Raw genomic sequence first — 20,678 nt, 5'->3', positions numbered from 1 at the left:
GAAAAGAAATGGCAAACCACTTTATAATACACGTAGTAGTTTAAAAATTGTAACGAAAACAACATGCAAAGGTTTACCACAATTTTCTTACCATTCCACTGTAAAACACAGAGGAACCCAGTCTGGGTTTTATTTTAGGGCACTGACACTTACCCAGAGCCCAATTTATTGCACTTTTCCAAGAAAAGAACCCTGCTTCCTTCAAGCATCAAGCTCTGACCTGTCACTCGCCATCTTCATGAAAACAAACCCCCGTGGTTTTATTGTTCACGACAAGCACACTGTCCTATTTACATTCTGGAGTGAATGAACAAGAAACTGTTCCTTGCAGTAGGGTACTCAGGCACTTTCCCCTCATTTCAGTCAGAGGGAATGTGATGCGACGTTCCCTCTGGGCCTGCAGTGACTGACGGGGGACAAGCAGTTGCACCACGCGGGCAGTGTTGTACAGTACAGAAGCACCAGATGCACAGTACGGGGCTGCCACCACTAGGAGGTGAAGGCTTACAGACAGACCCTCAATGTGGTTCTGTCCCCTGAAAGCCTGAGACAAATCTTTACGATCCGTAATTCAGCATTCACCTTTGGGATGAAACATAGAGTCTTGTTGCCTTAAGTTCTGTTTGTTCTGAGCTGCAGGAAGTATGGATTTCCCCCTCTGACACTCAGCGTGCTGAAAACCTCCAGGACTATTTCAGCCAGTCATCTGCAACTTCTGCACCAACTGCCACACATTTCGGTCCTGTTCTTACACTGCACGCAAAGCTGGGGCCAAGAGGAGACTAGTTTGTCTGTCTTGCTGTGTTTGTAGATGAGGTGAATGCAGACGTGGCAGCAGAAACCTACAGGCCATGTATCCTACAGTCACTGAGACTGATAGAAAAGGTTTGCAGTGACAAGGCTCAGTGTGAGCTAAAAGCAAAGTGGAGGGATGCTGAAGGGAGGAAAGTTGTGGTGTTACCTGTTGGAAGTAACTCAAGGAAAAAAGCTGCTAACAAAGAGGCCACATCTACCACTTGAAAATAATGTATTAATTAGTGTTTTCAGTAATTTAGGTCTCCTTTTTGAAGTGTTCAGGTATACACTGGGAATCTACCGCATAAAGACCTGAACTATTTTGACCATTAACTAAACTAATTCTCTCTCAGTGTGCCTTTCTTCTAATTATTCACAGTATTTCTGTGCTGTTTTTCTGTCAACTAGAGGCACAAAACATTGGCTTTGTGCTCCGAAGCACCATCACACCTTCAAAGAGGGAGGTTTTGAGAGCCTTTTTTTCCCCAAACAATATGAAAGAAAATGCGCTGCTACCCAGAAGTAGGCAAACCATCCACAAACCAGAACAGCTGATGGCTTTAATATAAAATCACTTTTCCTTTCAAAAGTGGCAGCACCGTGTTACAGTTGTATTACCGTTAAATTAAACCCTGTCAGGATTGAGGACGGCTTAATCTATGAAATAAAATCTTCCAAGCAATTCGAGTCCATCTTCTGTACATTTTATCTCATTGGAATACACCAAAACCGATTTATTTTCTGTTCATTACCACCATTTCTCAAAGAAAACGCAGTTCCTGTGAACACCAGACTTGTACAGCAGCTTGGATATAGATTCTATCATTGGAGGCGGACCACAGATGTACCACAAAGTATCCTCAGATACATGTTTTTCCAGATCCTTTTCAGATATTCTTCCCTCTGACAAAAACAAAAGAGAACAGAAATATTCACTCCTGTAATTTCAAAAGGAATGAGTTGTGGTATTGCAGGTGCTCAGTCCTTAAAAGTGTCAGGCCTGGTTAGGGATAACAGGTAAGTTTTGAAGCTTACAGAATGATTTGGTTTCCTGGGGATTTAGATCCCTACTTCCAGTTGGAACCCAAGGGATATACAACTAAAAACCCCACATTCAGATGAAAACCCAGATAATTATCTTGAAGACAAATACAACAAAAATGGAAATGTGATGAAGTGCCTCTTGCAAACAGTCATCTCATCCTTCATCGGGCTTAAGCAAAGTAAATACTGGTTGCTGGAATAAGATTTCAGTGGGAAATACCAGTGTGAAGTTTAGCAGAAGCACTTCAGTCGAAGGAAAAACAAAAACTGCAGAAGTATAACTTTTCCCCAAAGCATAATACATAGGCTGAGATTATTTGTGTTTAGCTCTTTAACCTTTAAAAATACTAACTTATGTAGGTAGGCGTACAGTAGAACTAGTTGTATGCAACTTCCCCCTCAAGGAGGTAATCAAACAGCACTGGTGAAATGAGCCCAGTGCCACTGTATGTACCTGTGACGTGGGGCTGAAGTTCTTCACAGATGGGTGAACTCTGCTGGGTAACGTGGAAACGACATGTGATCTTTCCAGGAAATGCAGTCATCAAACCAAGAATATTTTTCTGTAATGTTAAACATACTTTCTTGTACCACAAGCTATTAAATCAAAGCAGATGTTTGCACACTGTCCCAGAACAGCAGCGATCATGAGCGAGTACCACAACTTTTGCATTTCAGCGCTGAGTGCTCTGTGGGTTTGACTTCAAAGGGCTGATCTACACAAGTATGCTGAATTTCTATACCTGGAACCTGAATATGCTACCAGCTGTTGTTAGCGCTTTCCTCCTGTTTTACAATAGGTTGTAATTTGTAAGATTTGGATCTAAGAATGAGTTACGTGTGTCCTCTCCTGGTTTTTTTCCTCCATATACCTCTGTGGGTTTTTTCATTTCCATATTTGTTTTCCATGTGGAAAAGAACAAAAATATGCAATATATAAGCATTTTGAGTCCCAGCTTCTTTACCTTGTAAGAACATCAGATCCTTTCAGTCCTTCTCCAAGTAAAACCAACTATGGTGTAATTCACAACTGTGGTAGTTACCACCACAAACCCAACGGCATCGGTTCAGATCATAATTAAAAACAAAACAAAATATATTCTGACTCCATAAAAAGATGGGGAATAAAGAACAGCAGATAAGGTACTGCTGTACACTGTTCCACTAGTACCTCTAATGTACCTCCACTTTCACTGGTCTGAACAGGACTGTAAACTCCTGTCTCCTCCATGTGGAACCATGTACAGTCCCAAGACCTACCTGGAATGTGTACTGAAGCAGCTTAAGGCAGAGCTTAACATGTTTAAATAATGCTGCGGTCATTCTCAGCACCTACTTGTAACCTACCTCTCTGTAACTCAGAGACAAGGACAGAGAGTGGCAGGTGTGATTCATGGGACATAAACCACCATGATATGTTTTACAGTATCCTAGAGCTACAGACAGGCTCTCTTTAACCAAATAAAGGAGAATGTGAACAGCTCAGCAGGATCTCTGCAGCCTCATAAGCTGTTGTGCACACTAAAGCAAACAGCTGAGCAGTACAGACCTAAGGGAACACACCTATCCCACTGCCCCAGCCACAATAAAGGACGACATTCAATCCACATGAAATGAGCTAAATGGCATCTCGAAGCAGTCGTGTTAATAATTTGTAATTGTAATCTTAAGACTGTGTGCTCTTCTTATTTCAGAGAACAAGATTTTCAAAGCAGTGAAACCAGAGCACATGCAAAACAAGTACCAAGCTGAGAACAGTAGGCTGACAAGCCGAAGGACAGCAGTATATGTAGGCTGCTGCTTCAGGGAATGTGTCTTCCAGAACATCAGCAAAAACCTAGGAGTTCCTCATGGTGATGTATGTGTCAGTCTCCCAACAACACAGAGCCCAGTAATCCTGTTTCCTCAGTGCTCTGGGCAGAACTAGTAATGGATCCTTTACATCGTGTCTGGAATAATCATCAACTTTCACCTTGATCTTAATAGTTCTGTTCTTCAGAGAAAGCATCACTAGGGATGCTTCTTTACAGAAGCTGTGCTAATGAGACCCTAAAACATCATCAGTAGCCCTTAATGGCTGAATGTGTCATAAATGTGTGTAAACACTTACCAAGTCCTGTTACAAGTGCCTCATAAGAACTGCTGATAACTCCCTCATTCATACACTAGTACCCAATAATAATGTATTACCAACAAAGCTTCCCTATGAGTTTGGAAAGTTTTCTCTTTGGATATAATTGCTCTTACTAGTCTCTAAATTCAACACTGTACTGAAGTTCTGTGGTTATCCTATTACAGTATACAGCATTACGCATACTACTACTATACATACAGACAAATATATTACAGTATATATGATGTCTGATATACCATGATGCTCTTACAAGATGATAGGAAAATGCAGCCATGCAGGGCTGCTCAGTTTACCAGTGAAATCAATGCAAGCAGGTATACCCAACAACATCTGAAATTGGTACGTATGCATATTATTTGTGCTTAAGTAACAAAACACAGATGGGATCTGAGGCAGGAAGTGACTTCTGCCTGTCTGAAAGATGCCTTACACAGACAGAAGGGGTTCTCTGTGACCTGGCAACAGGATGACACACATACTAATTGCCGAACATTAGAGTTGGGTTTTTTTCTAGTTAGCATTTACCTTAAATAAGAGTTCACTTGTACTTTTTGCACTGTAGTACAGCGCCACTGTTCCCATTTTGTAACCGTTTCCTTTACTCTCTTGGTATCCGTGAAGATCTGCGACATGCAGCAGTATAGAAAACAAGGGGTTAATTCCAACACCCCCTGCTATCAGCACTAGTTTTACAGGGGTGTCACCAGGCTGAGGATCAAAGAAGAAATCACCTCCCACTCGCAGAGCCACTTCTGAGTCAAGAGTGCACTAGGATGGAAAAGAAAATAATTAATTTCAAAAAACAAGTCCGAAATAGTCTGCTTGCACCACAGAGTCACAAGATGCGCTGAACTGGGAGTTTTTATTCTTACTGACCAATGAGAGAAAACAAAGGGACTGTAAAATAAATGCAGTAATCCGAAGTTATCTGTTGCAGTGTTCTCTAGAGATCTGTTGCTACTTTCAGAAGTTTCAGTCTTCTGATAAGGCGGGACAGCACGTCCCCCTTTCCGCCCCCAAAAGAGCTGAAAGAGGAATGATTCATGTTTTCCAACAGCAGTATTTGATGTGAAAACCCAAGGTTAACATGCGAGATCATGATTTTACCCAAGCACAGGCTCGTGTCAGAAGAGGCCCTGCTGCTGAGGACGTGGAAGTCAGAATGAGTTGCACAGACAAGATTTTCTGTCCCATTCCAAACAATAAGAAACCACCCAGCAGTGAAGCAAGTACCCACAGGAGTATTTCTTGCAGAGCCACTTCTGCATTTGCAGCTTGAGAACTGCAGAAGAAAAACAGAGTGAAAACCTCCCCTCCCTCCTGGGACAGAAGAGAAATGATTCTTAGGATAAACTTGCCAAAGCGTGGTGGGATGTATGGAAAACTAAACTACAGTAAGTAAAACATTTGGGTCACTGTCCTCTTGGGAACTGAGTACTGCTTGTTGGAGGGTGAAAATGTAGCACAGAAGAGGCAGATGAGTTCTCCCACATCACTGGAAGTTAACAAAATCAGCAGGAGCAGAAAACACAGCTCATTTCAGACCGTATCCAGGGTGGGTAAACGAAAGGAGGAGGGGAAAAAAAAGGAGAAAAACAGTAACTGAAACAAAAAGATTTCCATCACTGACTGCATAGTAAGCAAAGACCTGAACACTCAACAGTTCTAAAAGGAAGGAGGCCCTCAGCAGGTCCTGCACAGAATCAAGCAGCAAACACAACCACTGAGAACAAGGTTTCTTGTCTTTGCTAATCACTGCATAGAAATGTAACCACTCAGCTATAACTAAGGCAGTCAGCACTTAGAATCTGAAACTAATTTCTCTCCATTTTCAATGTAAAGTGCAGGCTTTCTCACTAAATTTCACCATTAGAAATAAGCATGAATCCAGAAGTGTTCCAGATTCACGCTGCAGAGGGAGGACAGAGGATACGGTATCTTTAGTGGAAATAAGCAGTTTTAGACCAAAACAATCTCATTTTTGTCTAGTCTGAAATGCCTCAGATAAGTGAAGCATACAGTCCACGCATTAAATACGAATACCTCTGAAAATAAGTTACACTAAGTAAATCTGTACTGGTCCCATGGCGCCTTTTACTCCGAGATACCAACTTCCTTTATAAGTAACCTTTAAGCAATTGAGATTTTGTTTCACCATACAACCAACCTGCTTAAATTCTAGGTTGCCGGGTGTTAATTCTTTTCTCAGGTAAAAGGCTGTACTTTTGATTAGATAGAATAGTCAATCCACACCTGGCAGGTCTCTCTACAGCACCACGTCTGAACTAGCTCACATTCGCACTAAAGATCTTCCTCTAAATTCAACCGGAAAATTCATCAATGGCAAAATGAATGTGACATCAAAAGTCCTAAAACAGCCTCCAGAGACTGGGAATTATGAAGTTAGGTTCTCATTCCCTCTGAAGAGCGTCACCAAAAGACCCAGTAGAGTTAACTCCATATAACCCTGAAATACCAGGGATGGCCTCATGATAAGTACTAGATTAGCATCACTCAGTTATTGCCAATTCTTGTAAACCTGAAAGAAATTATCAATTCAAATCCTGCAGCCACATTGAAGCGTTAGGAATGCCAGACAGGAAGCAGTGAGTGCACAGATCAGAGTGAACAGGATGTGAAAAGAACAGAAGTTGATAGGAAAGATCATCGATGAAGTACAACCGGCAGTATGTACCCCCCAAAATGAAAACATGTCAGAATGCACAACCAGGAGTTAATCTCATTTACCTCAGTGTGAATCCAGCGAGCAGGAGGATGGTCAGTGTACTTCACCGCAAGCTCTAACACTCCTTCTCGTTCCAACATAGCGGGGCTTGAGCACATTGAGAATCCCCCAATCACAGATACACCAGGAATAAAGAAATCAACCCTAAAAATTGGTCAGAAACAAAAAGCAACTGTGGAACACAGTGATTAAAACAAACCTGCTGCCTTTATTTCAGTTACATGTCCTGCACTAAAACATTCTCACTGGCAGAACACAACTTTTCTGAAAAACTGACCTAATCTTGAGTAACATCATTTTCTTTGACTTACTGTCACTGAGAAACATCACCATTACTGAACTGTACTGCCAGGATTTTAAGATGTTCTCCCGTCAGTATTAGATCACAGAATCACAGAATCATCAAGGTTGAAAATACCTAGAAGATCATCCAGTCCAACCATCACCAATACTTCCCAGCTAAATCATATTCCTCAACACAACGTCCAAACGTTTCTTGAACACCCCCATGATCGGCGACTCTACCACCTCCCTGGGCAGTGCATTCCAATGCCTCACCACCATCAACTTGCAGCAGATCAGAACTGTAAGTGTTTAAGTAAATAGCAAATATATATATATATATATATATATATCATAAGGCCTAACAGAGTGGCTTAAATCCCACTCTTTTCAGAGCCTTTGTGTAGTGGAAATGCTAAGACATAGCTCCAACCCGTGACTGAGCGCCTGGTAGGAAGGCAGGGCCAACCCAGGGAAGCTCAGCTGCATGCAATGCACCTGAGTGACCAGAAGGGCTGGAGCCGGGATTCACCTGTTCCCAGACTTCACTGAAGGGCTGGCAGTGGAGACAAGGGCATCTCTCCAGAGATATCCCTGCGTATCTGGGGCCTTCCAAAAGTAAGAAGCTTCTTTATTTCTGAGCCCATGACTGTTGCATTTGAGCAAGTCCTTGCTTGTTGCAGCCTGGGGTCTTGCTACTCTGCTGTCCTTGCTGTGCTTTCCATTGCCTTACACCTCGTTATTTTCTATTTTTTTCCCTCAAACAAAGGAACATTGGAAAACAAACTTTGGGGAATATATTTTTGAATTAACACTTTATTTTCTTGGCAAGATGAAATATCTGAAGGAAAATAAAACAATTCCTTATGTGAAAAGTTACTAGAATAAGTAGAACTGCTTTACTTATTGAACTGCATTGCCCTCTGGTGGCAGATGTCTTTTTCCAGTTGGCAGCAAAAGGCAATAAATGACTACAATGCATCAGCTTCTGGAAATGAGAAGTTAGAATACACAGCTAACTTTCTGCAACGCCTCCAATTGGACAGAATGGAAGGCAAGTCATTACTATGCATGAACTGTGAGGTATTTTCGCGATAGTAAGGCTTTGATGCTCCAAACTGTAGGGAAAGTTTGTAGTATCCAACACTTAAACTTCTCGGTGTTGCCAAAGGACTTAAATGCATCAATTCTGTACAGCAGATAACAAAATTGCTGTATTTCACAATAAATCTAATGCTTAAAATCAATTGTGCTGCTCCTCTTAGGGAACAACAGCACTGGTAAGCGATGCCAGGTACTTTGTAAGGATTTCTCAATACAAGCTGCAGTTAAGTCAGCTCAGAATTAGTTAAATGAGAGTAATGTGAAGTAGCTGGCCTCCACCGTGTTAATATTTTCCTTAAGCACCAAGGCTGTATTCTGCATGGAGGCCACAAATAAAGGAGAGCAGCACTTCGCCTGGCTTAATACTTGAATTAAAAAGATCATTCCTGCTCATTCCCTACAAAGCTTCACCCTCCAAAGAAAACTGTCCTCTCTTTCTCTTGAAGTGAGCAGTGCCCAGTGCTATGGTGATACAAACAGCTCGGCTAATAAACTCGGTGGCTTGTGAAAGTGCAATCGTCAGTTTACTGCAAGTGCAAAGACAAACACCTGAGAACAAAAGACTCAAAAAATCTGGCATCTCACTTTGGTTTTTTGCTGTCCTCAGCTTCTGCAGCCCCTCCGGCAATAAAGCTCAGCATCTCTTAACAGCCAGAATCCAAGGCATCAAAGGATGATTCTTCCTCTGTAGCAGATACTGTATCAAAGACTCAAGAAGCTACTGCGGCTCTTTACCACCCTCTGGTGGAAAATTACCGCACACTTCAGACCAATGAAAAGAATAATACATTATATTTATGCTGTAAAACCCCACCTCACATTCAAGTTATGTTTTCCTTGACATGTAAGGGTGAAATTCCTCATGCCTAGTGTACTTCTCTTTTTATGTCAGCACTTCTTTCCCTATTATATCTCGATGTGAGGTTTCAGAACACGGTCTACTATAACTTGTGGACTAGTTTGTATTTCTGTTGGCATGTCTCAGCTGTGTGCAAGGAGGGTAAGGCCTCGGATGAAACGCAGTATGTGACAGCTAAAGTAAAAACAACTGCAGAGGAAAAAATTAACATAATATATAACTTTACAAAAAGAAAAGGCACAATAAGAGGTAGAAGAGTGGAGATCTTAGGGTTGCTTTTCATTTTCTTCCTTTTAAGGGCTACTTAAGCCAAGTGCTTAAGAAAAGAGTAACTATTAGCAGTTGCAGGAGGTGAGAAACAAAACCTTAAAGCTACTTCTACTAAGTTATCTATAACATACATACACCTCAGTGCTTGTTCTAGGAGATTAAAACAGTTAACAGCATCAAGTCTTCATGATTACCTAAAGTCAGATAAAGGCCAACATCTACCAGCATGTCTGCAAAACAAATTCACTTTTGATTCTGAGAAGCTGGCTAAACAAACCACTTTCATACACATACATATACATAGTAGTGACAATCTTTGTCTGTAACATCCAACTATGGCGAATTCTAACAAATCAGCCTTTTCTACTCAGGAAATTGTGGCCTGGTGTTTTGTACCACTCATCAAAAAATGTGACCACAGTTTATAGCTGCGAGTATAGAGAAGTTGTTGTATCCCTTACAATAGCATTAGAGCCCTTCAGAAGAAAAAGAAAATGAAAAAGAGTGATTATAATTAAAGCTTTCAGTTTTCAGCGTGATAATTGCTAAAGCATTTTTGGAGGGTAAATGAACTTTCTGGGTACGGGCAAGCAAGAATTTTAATATGAGTCACTGCACATGTGCAAAAACTGCAGCAAATTACTCCACAAGCACAAATTATTGCAATCAACATCTTGTATTCTGGTTCTATATTTAAAAAGCCAGCATATAAACACTGTAAGAGTAACATATGCTGTTAATACCCTCGCAGCTATAGTTTGATTCCAGTAAAACCGCTTTCAGGTGGCCTAAGCCAAGAAAAAGTTTAAGAATCTTTTAAATGACCAATGCCAAAAGCAACTACTCGTATTTTTTAATTAACCTTTGAGGGCGAAGGGGGAAAAAAAGCAAGAGGGGGAGCATTTCTTAATAAGGAAAAAGACAAACATGAAAATCCACTGCATTCCTACAGGGGGGTGGACTTGATGATCTTTATAGGCCCCTTCCGACTGAAATATTCTACTGTAGTCAATCCTAAAGTACTATTGAGGAAGTCTTGTAACACACATAAGCCAAAGAAAAATACTTTTGCTCTTTAGAAATAAGTATTAAAGTATTTAATATTAATTAGCCATATAACAGCACCTCCTCTGAGGCATGAATAATAAAACATCTTAGAGACATGGAAGTGTTTGCATTGGAAGGTACCCTTAGTGGTATTCTAGTATAACTCCACTGCCATGAACTGGGACACCTACAGCAAGATCAGGTGCTCAGAGCTCTGTCCAGCCTGGCCTTGGATGTCTTCAGGGACACTGGGCTTCCACCACCTCTCTGGGCAACCTATTCCAGCACCTCACCACCCTCACTGCAAAAAACTTCTTCCTCATATCCAATCTAAATCTGCCCTCTTTTAGTCTGAAGCCATTTCCCCTTGTCCTATCATGACATCCTACTATATCAATGACTACCATTTTTCAGTGCCCTATTATCAGAGGCCATTAACACTTTTTTACAGTGCTCTTTGACTAGTGATTTTTCCCTTAAATATTAGAAGGTCTTACCACTGTCCCGCTTTGAAAGTAAAATCTTTGTTTGTGATGGCCAAACGTAGTCTCTTGACTGTCTGTGATTCATTGGTGATTCCACACACTTTGGCTTGTGAAATTACCTAACAAAAGAAAAAATAAGTACCTGCATGATGTGAACAGTACTTGCAGCAAAAGTACTCTGGAATCTGTACGTGAGATACCCGGCACTTCACGTTACCTGCACTGTTTCACTACCTAAAGGACGAACGTTCTTTCATTGTGGCAGAGAAACAAGAATAGGTCCAGTTAGTGAATGCAGAAATGCTTTTGTACTTACAGACCCCCATGTTTGCACAAAGCAAACGCTCCTTTACCTTTCCAGCAACAATAGCAATTATCTGACATGAAAATTAACAAAGGAACCTTGCAAAAGCTCAGCTGCTACTAAAGTCGCTGGGAGAATTCTGGTTCCATATCTGGCTTCAAGTAACTGAATGCCTTGTGTTACTGATTTACGCACATACTCATCTGACCACATACGTGATCTGTGAACGCAGGAAACTGTGACACAAACATTCATTTCTAGTTAACATAAGAGTTTTGTTTGGCAGATGGGAGGGGATGGGAAAGCCATAGTGGAAGGGTGGGAGGAAAGGAGGAAGGAAGGGTGGGAGGAAGGCAGGAAGGAAACAAGAAGCACATCTAGCAACAGAATCACGTGGGGAGTTTCCCACTTACATTTAAACACTTTGATGCCCATCAGTACAACATAGATAGTAAGATAAAAATGCCTGATGATGAGGGATGGAGAGGGGATGATAATTATTGCATTTTTACCTCTACAAATAAAGCAATGCTGTATATATTTCCTAAGCAGGCCAATATACATACTCTATTAAAGATGGAAATGCCATTTACCACATTAGGAAATATGAGTAACTCGCTACAACTTCACCACTTCTCATTTGTGTAAGATCAAATAGATTAAAAAAACACAAACAAACCTTCAGACGCTACGCTCTAATTTAAAACACATGGCAGGAAATTAATTTCTTCATAAAGCAGCGTCTGAACACATCTACTGTCCCACAAAACAGCAGGGCGTTTGCCAATTTAAAATGAAGTAGCAAACATTTCCTTTCCGCTTTAGAAGACGCTATTAAAAGGGAAAAGCAGTCTTTCTCTGTTAACAAGACAAATGTCAGATTAATTACTTAAATGGTTGTTTTAATGGAGAAACTTGAAGTGCAGGAAATTGATGTAAAGCCTGGATCTTCTTCCTTCCCTTCTTTACTCTTCTGAGCACTCCCCCAGTTTGTTCTTTGGCCAATACATCTGATAGAGCGCTGGAAACGTAACCCTTAATACTACAGAAGTTAAATGTGGCAGGGTGATGGAAGGCCTTCAGGCAGTGTTTCTGCAACACCACAAGTGTGATGGCCATGAGCAACACTGCAGTGAGACAGGAGGGCACCATCTGGGACCTTGCCATTGTATTTCAAAGCGTCAGGCACTTGTTCTGGTTCTTGTCCTTGTCCTTCATGTTACCAGTCTTCAACAGGTGATACAGTGTGGCATACACACTAATGCAATACAGACCTATGATTCTTTCATCTTTCTAAAGGACTGCAATGGCCAAAAAAGGCAATACAGACTAGGAGAAGCCAGCTGCTGATTATATGGAATTCAAAGCCAAGCAGAGGATTTAAAATAAACTGATTTTAAAGTGGTTGGGGAAAAAGTAACAAAGAATAAATCAAGCATTTAAAAAAAGAAACAACCCTCTGACATGCGGAGAATTTCTCACAGAACTGAATCATAGAACGGCTTGGGTTGGAAGGGATCCCAAAGATCATCAAGATCCAGCCCCCCTGCCACAGGCAGACACCAGCCTCCAGACTCAGTACTAGACTAGGGCCCCATCCAACCTGGTCTTGAACACCTCCAGGGATGGAGCATCCACAGCCTCTCTGGGCAGTCTGTGCCAGCACCTCACCACTGTCTCTGTGAAGAACTTCCCCCGACATCCACTGAGCCCAGTTCTTCCTCCTAACTCATACAGCTTCCTTCAGACCCCAGGCCTTATGCAGCTGTCTGTACCAGCTCAGAGCTCTCATCACCTTTCCATTTATTTTCAAGCTGTCCCCCATTTTTCTAAGCAGAAAAAGTAAGCAAGCCAAGCCATTAGAATTAGATGAAAACATGGTTGCAAAACTGCAAGGCTTTTGTCCGTGTCAGAAGCAAAAATGGGCATCTGCACCTGTTGCTACACAGTCACTCTGTCCATGCACTGAGCTAATGCAGCGTCAGACCCACGTGAAAGGCTGCTGGCCCCTACCCAAGGAAGTGCTAATGCCAGACATGAGCTCTGTAACATGAGCTCTCAAAGCACAGCTCTGAGACAAATGGTTTCCAAAGCAGCTTTGCTGACCGGCACGATCTTACTACATCTCCTCTACTGACCACAAAATCCACCACTTTTACAACAGTATCAAATACAAAAAACGAGGGGGAAAAATGTGAAAGAGACTCCATCTGAAGAGAAAATAAAGCCTATGAATCAAATACAATTACTCAATTTCTTCACCAAAAAGAAAACTTACACCCTAAAGAACAGAACACTGACCTCCTGGCGGAAATTATTTGCTGTTCTCTCCAGGTGATCCATTTTCCTTTTTGATTGTATTGTGCTGCAACAAGAAGCAAACGAATCGTCATCTTGACGGCTGTGCTACTGTGTCTTATTGGTATGGATTTCTATTGATCCAATCATTTGTCAGTGTAACCCAGCGTACATTCCAGCCGGCACAGTTCTGAATCAGAGTTATATGCAACAATATAATTTGGAGGTTACGGAGTATTTACAGGCCTGTAATAATTTGTCATTTGTTATTTCAAAGTGTTTTCATGACATTCTCTTCAAAAACTAGAAGTGTTAGTAGATGGTTGACTTACCCATTCGCTGTACAGTAACAAGAAGCGCAGTGCCTCAACACCACCAGCGCAGATTGAGCAGGACAAAGTCTGCAGGCACTTCTCAGTAAGTGAGGGATAGTACAGCCCATGTAAGTGGTAACACGAGCCATGATAACCAGGCTGTCTTTAGAATCACCAGCTCCTGCAAAATCCATATAAATACTTATTAAATAAAATACCCACTGTCTGACGTGGCTTGTGCTTATATAAAAGTCAGCAAGACAGCTGGCTAATAACCAAGTTTACCCTGAATCTGAAGGCTGATATTGTTTATTAACTTCACTAATAACTTGGATGATTGTGACAGAATGTACCATCAGCAAGATTAGGATACTTCACTTTACCAAATAGTGTTATTGTGCTCTTTGTATCTGCTGTCATTTGCATGGAAATTAATAGAATCAAAGAACTGTTTAAAGGTCCCTTCCATCCAGACTGTCACAAAGTCCCAGGGACCAGAAGGGATTCACCCAAGGGTGCTGATGGAGCTGGTAAAGGTGATTGCCAAGATGCTTTCCACAATCTATCAGCATTCCTGGTCAACTGGAGAGGTCTCAGAGGTCTGGAAGCTTGACAGTGTGATTCCCATCTACAAGAAGGGTTGTAAGGAGGATCTGGAGAACTACAGGCCTGTCAGCCTGACCTCAGTGCCAGGGAAGGTTATGGAACAGATCATCTTGAGTGAGATCACATGGCATGTGCAGGACAACTGGGAGATCAGGCCCAGCCAGCATGGGTTCATGAAAGGCAGGTCCTGCTTGACCAACCTGATCTCCTTCTATGATCAAGTGATCCACCTGGTGGATGATGGAAAGGCTACTCAGATTTCAGCAAAGCCTTTGATGCAGTATTCTCCTGGAGAAGCTGGCAGCTCGTGCCTTGGACAGGTACATCATTTGCTGGGTAAAGAAATGAGTGGAGGGCTGGGCTGGGCCCAGAGTGCTGGTGAATGGAGTTAAATCCAGCTGGCAACCAGTCATGAACAGCGCTCCCTATGGATCAGTATAAAGAGCCTATCCTGTTTAATATCTTTATTGATGACCTGGACAAGGGTACTGAGTGCACCATCAGTAAGTTCGCAGATGACACTAAGCTGGGAGGAAGCATCGATCTGCCTGGGGATAGGAAGGTCTCACAGAGGGATCTGGACAGGCTGAGGCCAGTGGGATGAAGTGAAACAGCACCAAGCACCAGGTCCAGAAGTTTGGCCACAACAATGTCAGGCAATGCTACAGGCCTGGGGCAGAGCAGCTGGAAGACTGTATGGAAGAAACAGACCCAGGGGTGTTGGCTGATGTTTGGCTGAACGTGAGCCAGCAGTGTGCCCAGGTGGCAAAGGAGGCCAGTGGCATCCTGGCTTGTATCAGAAATAGCATTGCCAGCAGGAGCAGGGAGGTGATCATCCTTGTGTACTCAGTACTGATGAGGCCACACCTTAAGTAGAGTGTTCAGTTTTGGGCCACTCACTACAAGAAAGATATTGAGGCCCTGGAGTGTGTCCAGAGAAGGGCAATAAAGCTGTGAGAAGTCTGGAGTGCAGCTCTTATGGAGAGTGGCTGAGGGACCTGGGACTGTTCAGTCTGCATGAGGCACAGGGGAGACCTCGTCACTCTCTATAACTGTGTGAAAAGAGTTGTGGTGAAGTAGGGGTCAGCTTCTCCTCCTGCATAACTGTTAACATGGAGTAGAGGGAATAGCCTGAAGTTTCCCCAGGGGAGATTTAGGTTAGATATTAGGACAAAGTTCTCTGAAAGTGGGGTTAGGCACTGGAACAGGCTGCCCAGGGACATGGCTGAGTGTTCAAGACATATTTAGATGTACTAAGGGACATGGTTTAGTGGGGAAAATATTGGTGGTAGGTGGACGTTTGGACTGGATGATTTTGGAGATCTTTTCCAACATCTGTGATTCACGATTAAAGGTCATCCAGATCCACTCTCCTCCCATGAACAGCAATACCTACAGCTGGATGAGGTTGCTTCCCATCCAGCCTGACCTTAAATGTCTCCAGGGATGGGGATTCTACCACCAATCTGGGCAATCTATTCCAGTACTCCACCACCCTTATCATAAAAGATTTCTTCCTCGTATTCAACCTGAATCTCCCCTCTCCTTTAGTTTGAAACAATTTCCCCTTGTCCTATCACAACAAACCCTGCTAAAGAGTCTCCACTTCTTATTGCCCCCTTCAGATACTGAAAGGCCACTCTCAGGTTTCCCCAGAGCCAATGAGCCCCAGCTCTCCCAGTCTGTCCTCACAGGAGAGGTGTTCCATCCCTTGGATCATTTTTGTGGCTCTCCTCTGGACAGGCTCCAACAAGTCCACATCTCTCCTATACCGAGGTCTCCACATCTGGATGCAGTACTCCAGGTGAGGTCTCTCCAGCTCAGAGCAGAAGAGGGGCAGGATCACCTCCCTCACCCTGCTGTTTTTGATGCAGCCAAAGATATGATTGGCTTTCTGGCCTGCAAGGGCACATTGCTGGCTCATGACCAGCCTGCCAAGTCCTTTTTGGCAGGGTTGTACTCTATCCTTACATCACCCAGCTTGTACTGATGTGGGGGTCGCCATGACCGAGGCGCAAGACCTTGCACTTGCATTTACTGAACCCTCATGAGGTTTGTCTGGGCTCCTGCTTAAGCCTGTCTAAGACTCTCTGGATGACACCCCAGCCCTCAGGCATGTCAACCCACACCACACATCCACAAAGACACACACAGGGAGGCATTACTTTCAGAGCAACCTACTATCAATTTTCAGCCAAAAGTACCTTTCATTTACCAAGCTTAGGAAGATGTTTATAGTAAGCCAAAAGGTATTTCTTAGTGCTTGTAAATCCGCCTTCGTTTCTCCTATAAGCACGTTGCTTGCTTCAAAAACCCTTTCTGCAATTAATTGCTACCAACCACAGTGACATCTGCTGGTAAATATGCGGCCCAACTTTGAAATGCAATACAAAGGTACATCAGTTTTATGTTCTTGGTTCACCAAGGGTTCTCCAAACCCTCCCTTTCTTCCATCGATCTGAGAGCAATGAGCGCTTCTTCTGTGCCTTGTCCCCGCATTACAGCTGGTTCTCCTTACCCTGCGAGCCACAGGCCCTGTGTTAACGCATCACATCGACCGCTGCGGCCTCTTCTTCCCTCAGTCCTACCGCATCTGAAGGGAGACACGGACTGTGAGCGGACCCGAGCCAGGCTGAGAGCAACGAGGGGGTACAACCCACCCACACCCCAAAGGCGAAGCGCTTTCCCTCCGATCCACACACACCACAGGCCCCCATCCCCGCCGCCTCCCGTTAGGCCGTGCCCCCATCGGACACCGGCCATAGGGGGCACCGCCGCCATGCCGCCCCACAGCCCGTACCGGCACCGCCTCACGTCACCCACAGCGCCGCCGTCGCGCGGAAGTTCGTCCCCTCTCCTTCCGTTTCGTCCCCGTTGCATGCCGGAGTCATGGCGGTGTTCCACGATGAGGTGGAGATCGAAGACTTCGAGTACGACGAGGAGACGGAAACGTACAGCTACCCGTGTCCCTGCGGGGACCGCTTCCTCATCACGCGGGTAACGGCGGGGGGCGGGGAGGGGGAGGCGGCCTTAGGGAGTGTGGGCCCGTGTGTGACCGTGTCCCGGTCCGTGACCGTGTCCCGTGGGGCTGTTGCAGGAGGACCTGGAGAACGGGGAGGACGTGGCCACCTGCCCCAGCTGCTCCCTCATCCTGCGAGTCATCTACGACCAGGTGAGTGCGGGCTCCTCATTCCTGAGGAAGGTGCCGTGGTTGTTTATAAAGGTCTCATAGAAAAACGGGATGTGGCTGGTGGGCAGCCGGTGGCCTTTCCTTTTGTCTCCTATCCTAATTGTTTTCCTGGTCCCCCGCGTCTCCTGTTGTGCCTTTGGAACGTGCTGGAATGAAATGCAGGCAAAACAGTCCCCGTGACTCCAGCAGTGGTCATCTGGCCAAATATCTTTTGTTAATTACAGGGCATGCTGTACATTGCATCTGCAGTGCTCTGTGCAGGCCTGGGGCTCCCAGCACGCAAAAGACATGGGTGTGGAGGAGGGCCATAAGGATGATGGAGGGCTAAAGCACCTCACTGTGATGACGGGCTGTGGGAGCTGGGCCTGCTCAGCCTGGAGAAGAGAAGGCTGGGGGGAGGCCTTATTGTGGTCATAAAGTACCTAAAGGAAGCTTATTTCAAAACAAAATAAAACAACCTTCCTGTTTACACAGTCTGATAGCGATAGGATCAGGGGGACTGGCTTTAAAATATAGGAGAGGAGATCTGGGTTAGATGTTAAGGAGAATTTTATCATTCATGGGCTGGTGGGGCAGTGCTACAGGCTGCCCAGAGGAGCTGTGGGTGCCCCATCTGTGAAGGTGACATGGCCAGGTTGGGTTGTGCCCTGGGAAGCCTGATCTTAGTGGTTGGCATCTCTGCCCAAAGCAGGGGGTTGGAACTGGGGGGGCTTCTAAGGTCCTTTCCAACTGAAGCCATACTTTGATCTTTGGGGAGAAAATTTTGTGCCAGTTACACCCAGACTAGAAAACAAAATGGTTATTTGATGCATTCCTGAGGAAGAGGAGATCCGAGACAAAAATAAAAGCCAACTAAAACTCTGCTTGCTGTCTCTAGGAGCAGTTCATGCGCGATGAAGTCATTGCAGAACCTTTGGCAAGCAAAGAACTGGTAAAGTGCTGATGAATCCATCATGAACTGTTGCTGCTTTAACATAAGCAAGTGTGGGAATGACAATTTTGGGAAGAGACGTTGCGCCGCCTGGAAGTTCTTGCTGCTGTGAGAGACACGTGCAATAATTGTCTGTCTTAATAACTTGAAATTTTTGGGGGCATCAGCATGAATGAGTTGTTTGTTTGTTTGTTTGTTTCCAATAGAGCTGAGCATTTAATTCGTATTAGCTGGGATACGTACTCTAGAAGACCAGGACTACGATCCTAATTTGACTTAATATGCAGAAGATGCGTATAGTGTTGCTCTACACTGAAATTAGAACAGTTACCCGGCAGTTGTCTCTTAGACTATACGGACAAGTTCAGTATATTTAGTGTGGGTGGATACCAGCATGAAATAGCACAGAGAGCTGAAATGTTGGGGGACGAATGTAGAAGTCAGTAGGACTCCATGGTTCTGTAGGACGCTGTAAAGAACTGAAGTTTTGATGCAACTTACCATCTCCTTGGTTTGGTGCCCTCATAGTTCCAGCATATACCGAGTAGGGGGAGATAATGAGATCCAGAACCTGTGCTGCTGGTACATCGTTTCACTCCTGTGAGTGGAAGGAAAGTGCAGTTGGATTCATAACCGTACTGGGTTGCAGCAGAAGCAGCTTTGGTAGCTGTATCAAAGGGCTGTCTGACACAATGGTTTGTATTTGTGTGCACTGTGTGAAAATGAACAGAAAGCAACAATTTTTGCCCCTGTACAGTTAGTAATAGATGAATGAAATTGAACTCAAAGTGGATTCTTCTTTGCCCATATTTTCTCAATCACATTATCACAGAATTGTAGGGGTTTAAGGGACGTCTAGAGATCATCGAGTCCAACCCCCAGTCACGTTGTGGTTTGATTCTTGCAGCAAATATAAAACAGGCTGTATTTGTCTGTTCTGTTTCTGGATTTGTAAGTCTTGTTTTGTTGGGTTCTGTCATTTCCTGGCAGACTGTTCACTTTATTCAATAATGAAAAGGAACGTTTTTAGGACAGAAGAAAGTTGCAAGAATGTGCTCCAAAGTACCTTGGTTCCAAGACTTCTTGAATCACAGCCCACTGCACTTAAATACTTATTTTAAATGGTGATAATTTGTGTGTTTTAGTAGGATGTGACATCCGGGAAGTTTAGGGGAAAATATTTGTGCAGCATTTATATCATCTTTTCACTCCAGGCACAAGAGATGAGCAGGTCTTACTGATGTCTCGGATTTGGTTATTTTTGTATTTGCAACATTCTGTGAATGTGGGAAACAAACCTAATTACTGCTTAAAACAAAAGCAGGCAGGAGCTGACACCCTGCAACAGGAAGTTTTGAAGGCAACATGCACAACCCGCGTTGTTTCTGTACGTAACCACCAGGTGTCGCTCCTGGGACTTAAATGTCTGTGCTCCACAAAGTGCTGGGGAAATTTGGTTAGCTATAAATATTTATTTTGACTTATGCTTAAATAAAAATGTTTGAAGCTACACCAGTGATTATAATGGGCTGTTACTTCCTCTGCTTGTGCACCAGTCACAATGATTTCTGAAGGTGCTGAGTTTCTGCTGCGGTTGTAATGCCAAAATCTTTCCAGGCTGGCTGAAAATAAGTGGTTTTTAGTCTATCAATAAATGCAGGAACCCCATTTAAGCTGCCATTCGAACTACAGCTGCTTTGTTTTCCAGAGGTTTTCCAGGTAAAACCGTGTTAAAGTTAAAAAGGAACACTAGGGGATGTGTACTCAGAAGTATCGGCTGTATTTGATTTGGTGTGTCCTAATACAAGCTCTGAAATTATTTTCTGTAGCATTCACCATTGCTCTAAAATACAGATCAGAGCTTTTCTGACTATAGGAAAATTGTTACGTCAGTTCAGGACTGTCAGTGCTTAAGGTTTTGTGATGAGCGTATTATACACAAGTTGTATGATGCTGTTTCTGTATGTGTTACTGTTGTTTTATGTAGTGTGTATCAGTGCTTTATTGGGGTTTTCATTTTATTTCCTTCTTCAGAGCTTTTTAGTAGCATAACAGTAAAATGTGGCTTACTTTGTTAGGAAAGGATGCATCCATGTTTGCCCACAGCAATTGCACTCAGTTTGGTATTACTGCAGTATCTTACGGGTTGTTGGGGAATAATCACTGTCCCTTTGTAATACAAAGGAAAGATAAATCAAAAACCAAGCAAGGATGGATGAGATCTGTCTCTTCTGTAGCCTGAGATAGATGTTTAAAAACTGTTGAGCTG

General features: G+C 43.4%; 2 protein-coding genes across 5 annotated transcripts; one reads left to right on the top strand and one right to left on the bottom strand.

The window, feature by feature from the left end:
• Nucleotides 1-1,331: 1,331 nt before the first annotated feature.
• On the bottom strand, nt 1,332-17,184 carry OXNAD1 (oxidoreductase NAD binding domain containing 1). 4 transcript variants are annotated; one of them, XM_015853781.2, is made up of 10 exons: nt 17,089-17,184; nt 16,807-16,881; nt 13,701-13,863; nt 13,372-13,435; nt 10,779-10,885; nt 6,722-6,863; nt 4,705-4,741; nt 4,499-4,596; nt 2,294-2,402; nt 1,332-1,698 (listed from the first exon to the last, which is right to left on the bottom strand). In XM_015853781.2, the coding sequence occupies exons 3-10, from the start codon at nt 13,829-13,831 to the stop codon at nt 1,544-1,546; spliced, it is 843 nt and encodes a 280-aa protein (XP_015709267.1). In that variant the 5' UTR covers nt 13,832-13,863; nt 16,807-16,881; nt 17,089-17,184; the 3' UTR covers nt 1,332-1,543. The 4 variants fall into 4 exon arrangements, with proteins under 4 accessions (XP_015709267.1, XP_015709263.1, XP_015709266.1 ...); XM_015853777.2 differs by having other exon boundaries at nt 4,499-4,741; XM_015853780.2 differs by lacking the exon at nt 17,089-17,184 and adding an exon at nt 16,993-17,064 and having other exon boundaries at nt 1,483-1,698; nt 4,499-4,741.
• DPH3 (diphthamide biosynthesis 3) lies at nt 17,157-20,077 on the top strand. Its single transcript, XM_015853782.2, has 3 exons — nt 17,157-17,285; nt 17,386-17,460; nt 18,356-20,077. Exons 1-3 carry the CDS (start codon nt 17,178-17,180, stop codon nt 18,419-18,421), a joined length of 249 nt encoding a protein of 82 aa, XP_015709268.1. The 5' UTR covers nt 17,157-17,177; the 3' UTR covers nt 18,422-20,077.
• Nucleotides 20,078-20,678: the final 601 nt, after the last annotated feature.

The sequence above is a fragment of the Coturnix japonica genome, chromosome 2, assembly GCF_001577835.2.
Source record: "Coturnix japonica isolate 7356 chromosome 2, Coturnix japonica 2.1, whole genome shotgun sequence".
NCBI classification, from domain to species: Eukaryota; Metazoa; Chordata; class Aves; order Galliformes; family Phasianidae; genus Coturnix; species Coturnix japonica.
The sequence above is the reverse complement of the archived record's forward strand: the minus strand, read 5'-3'. Positions and strand labels throughout refer to the sequence as shown.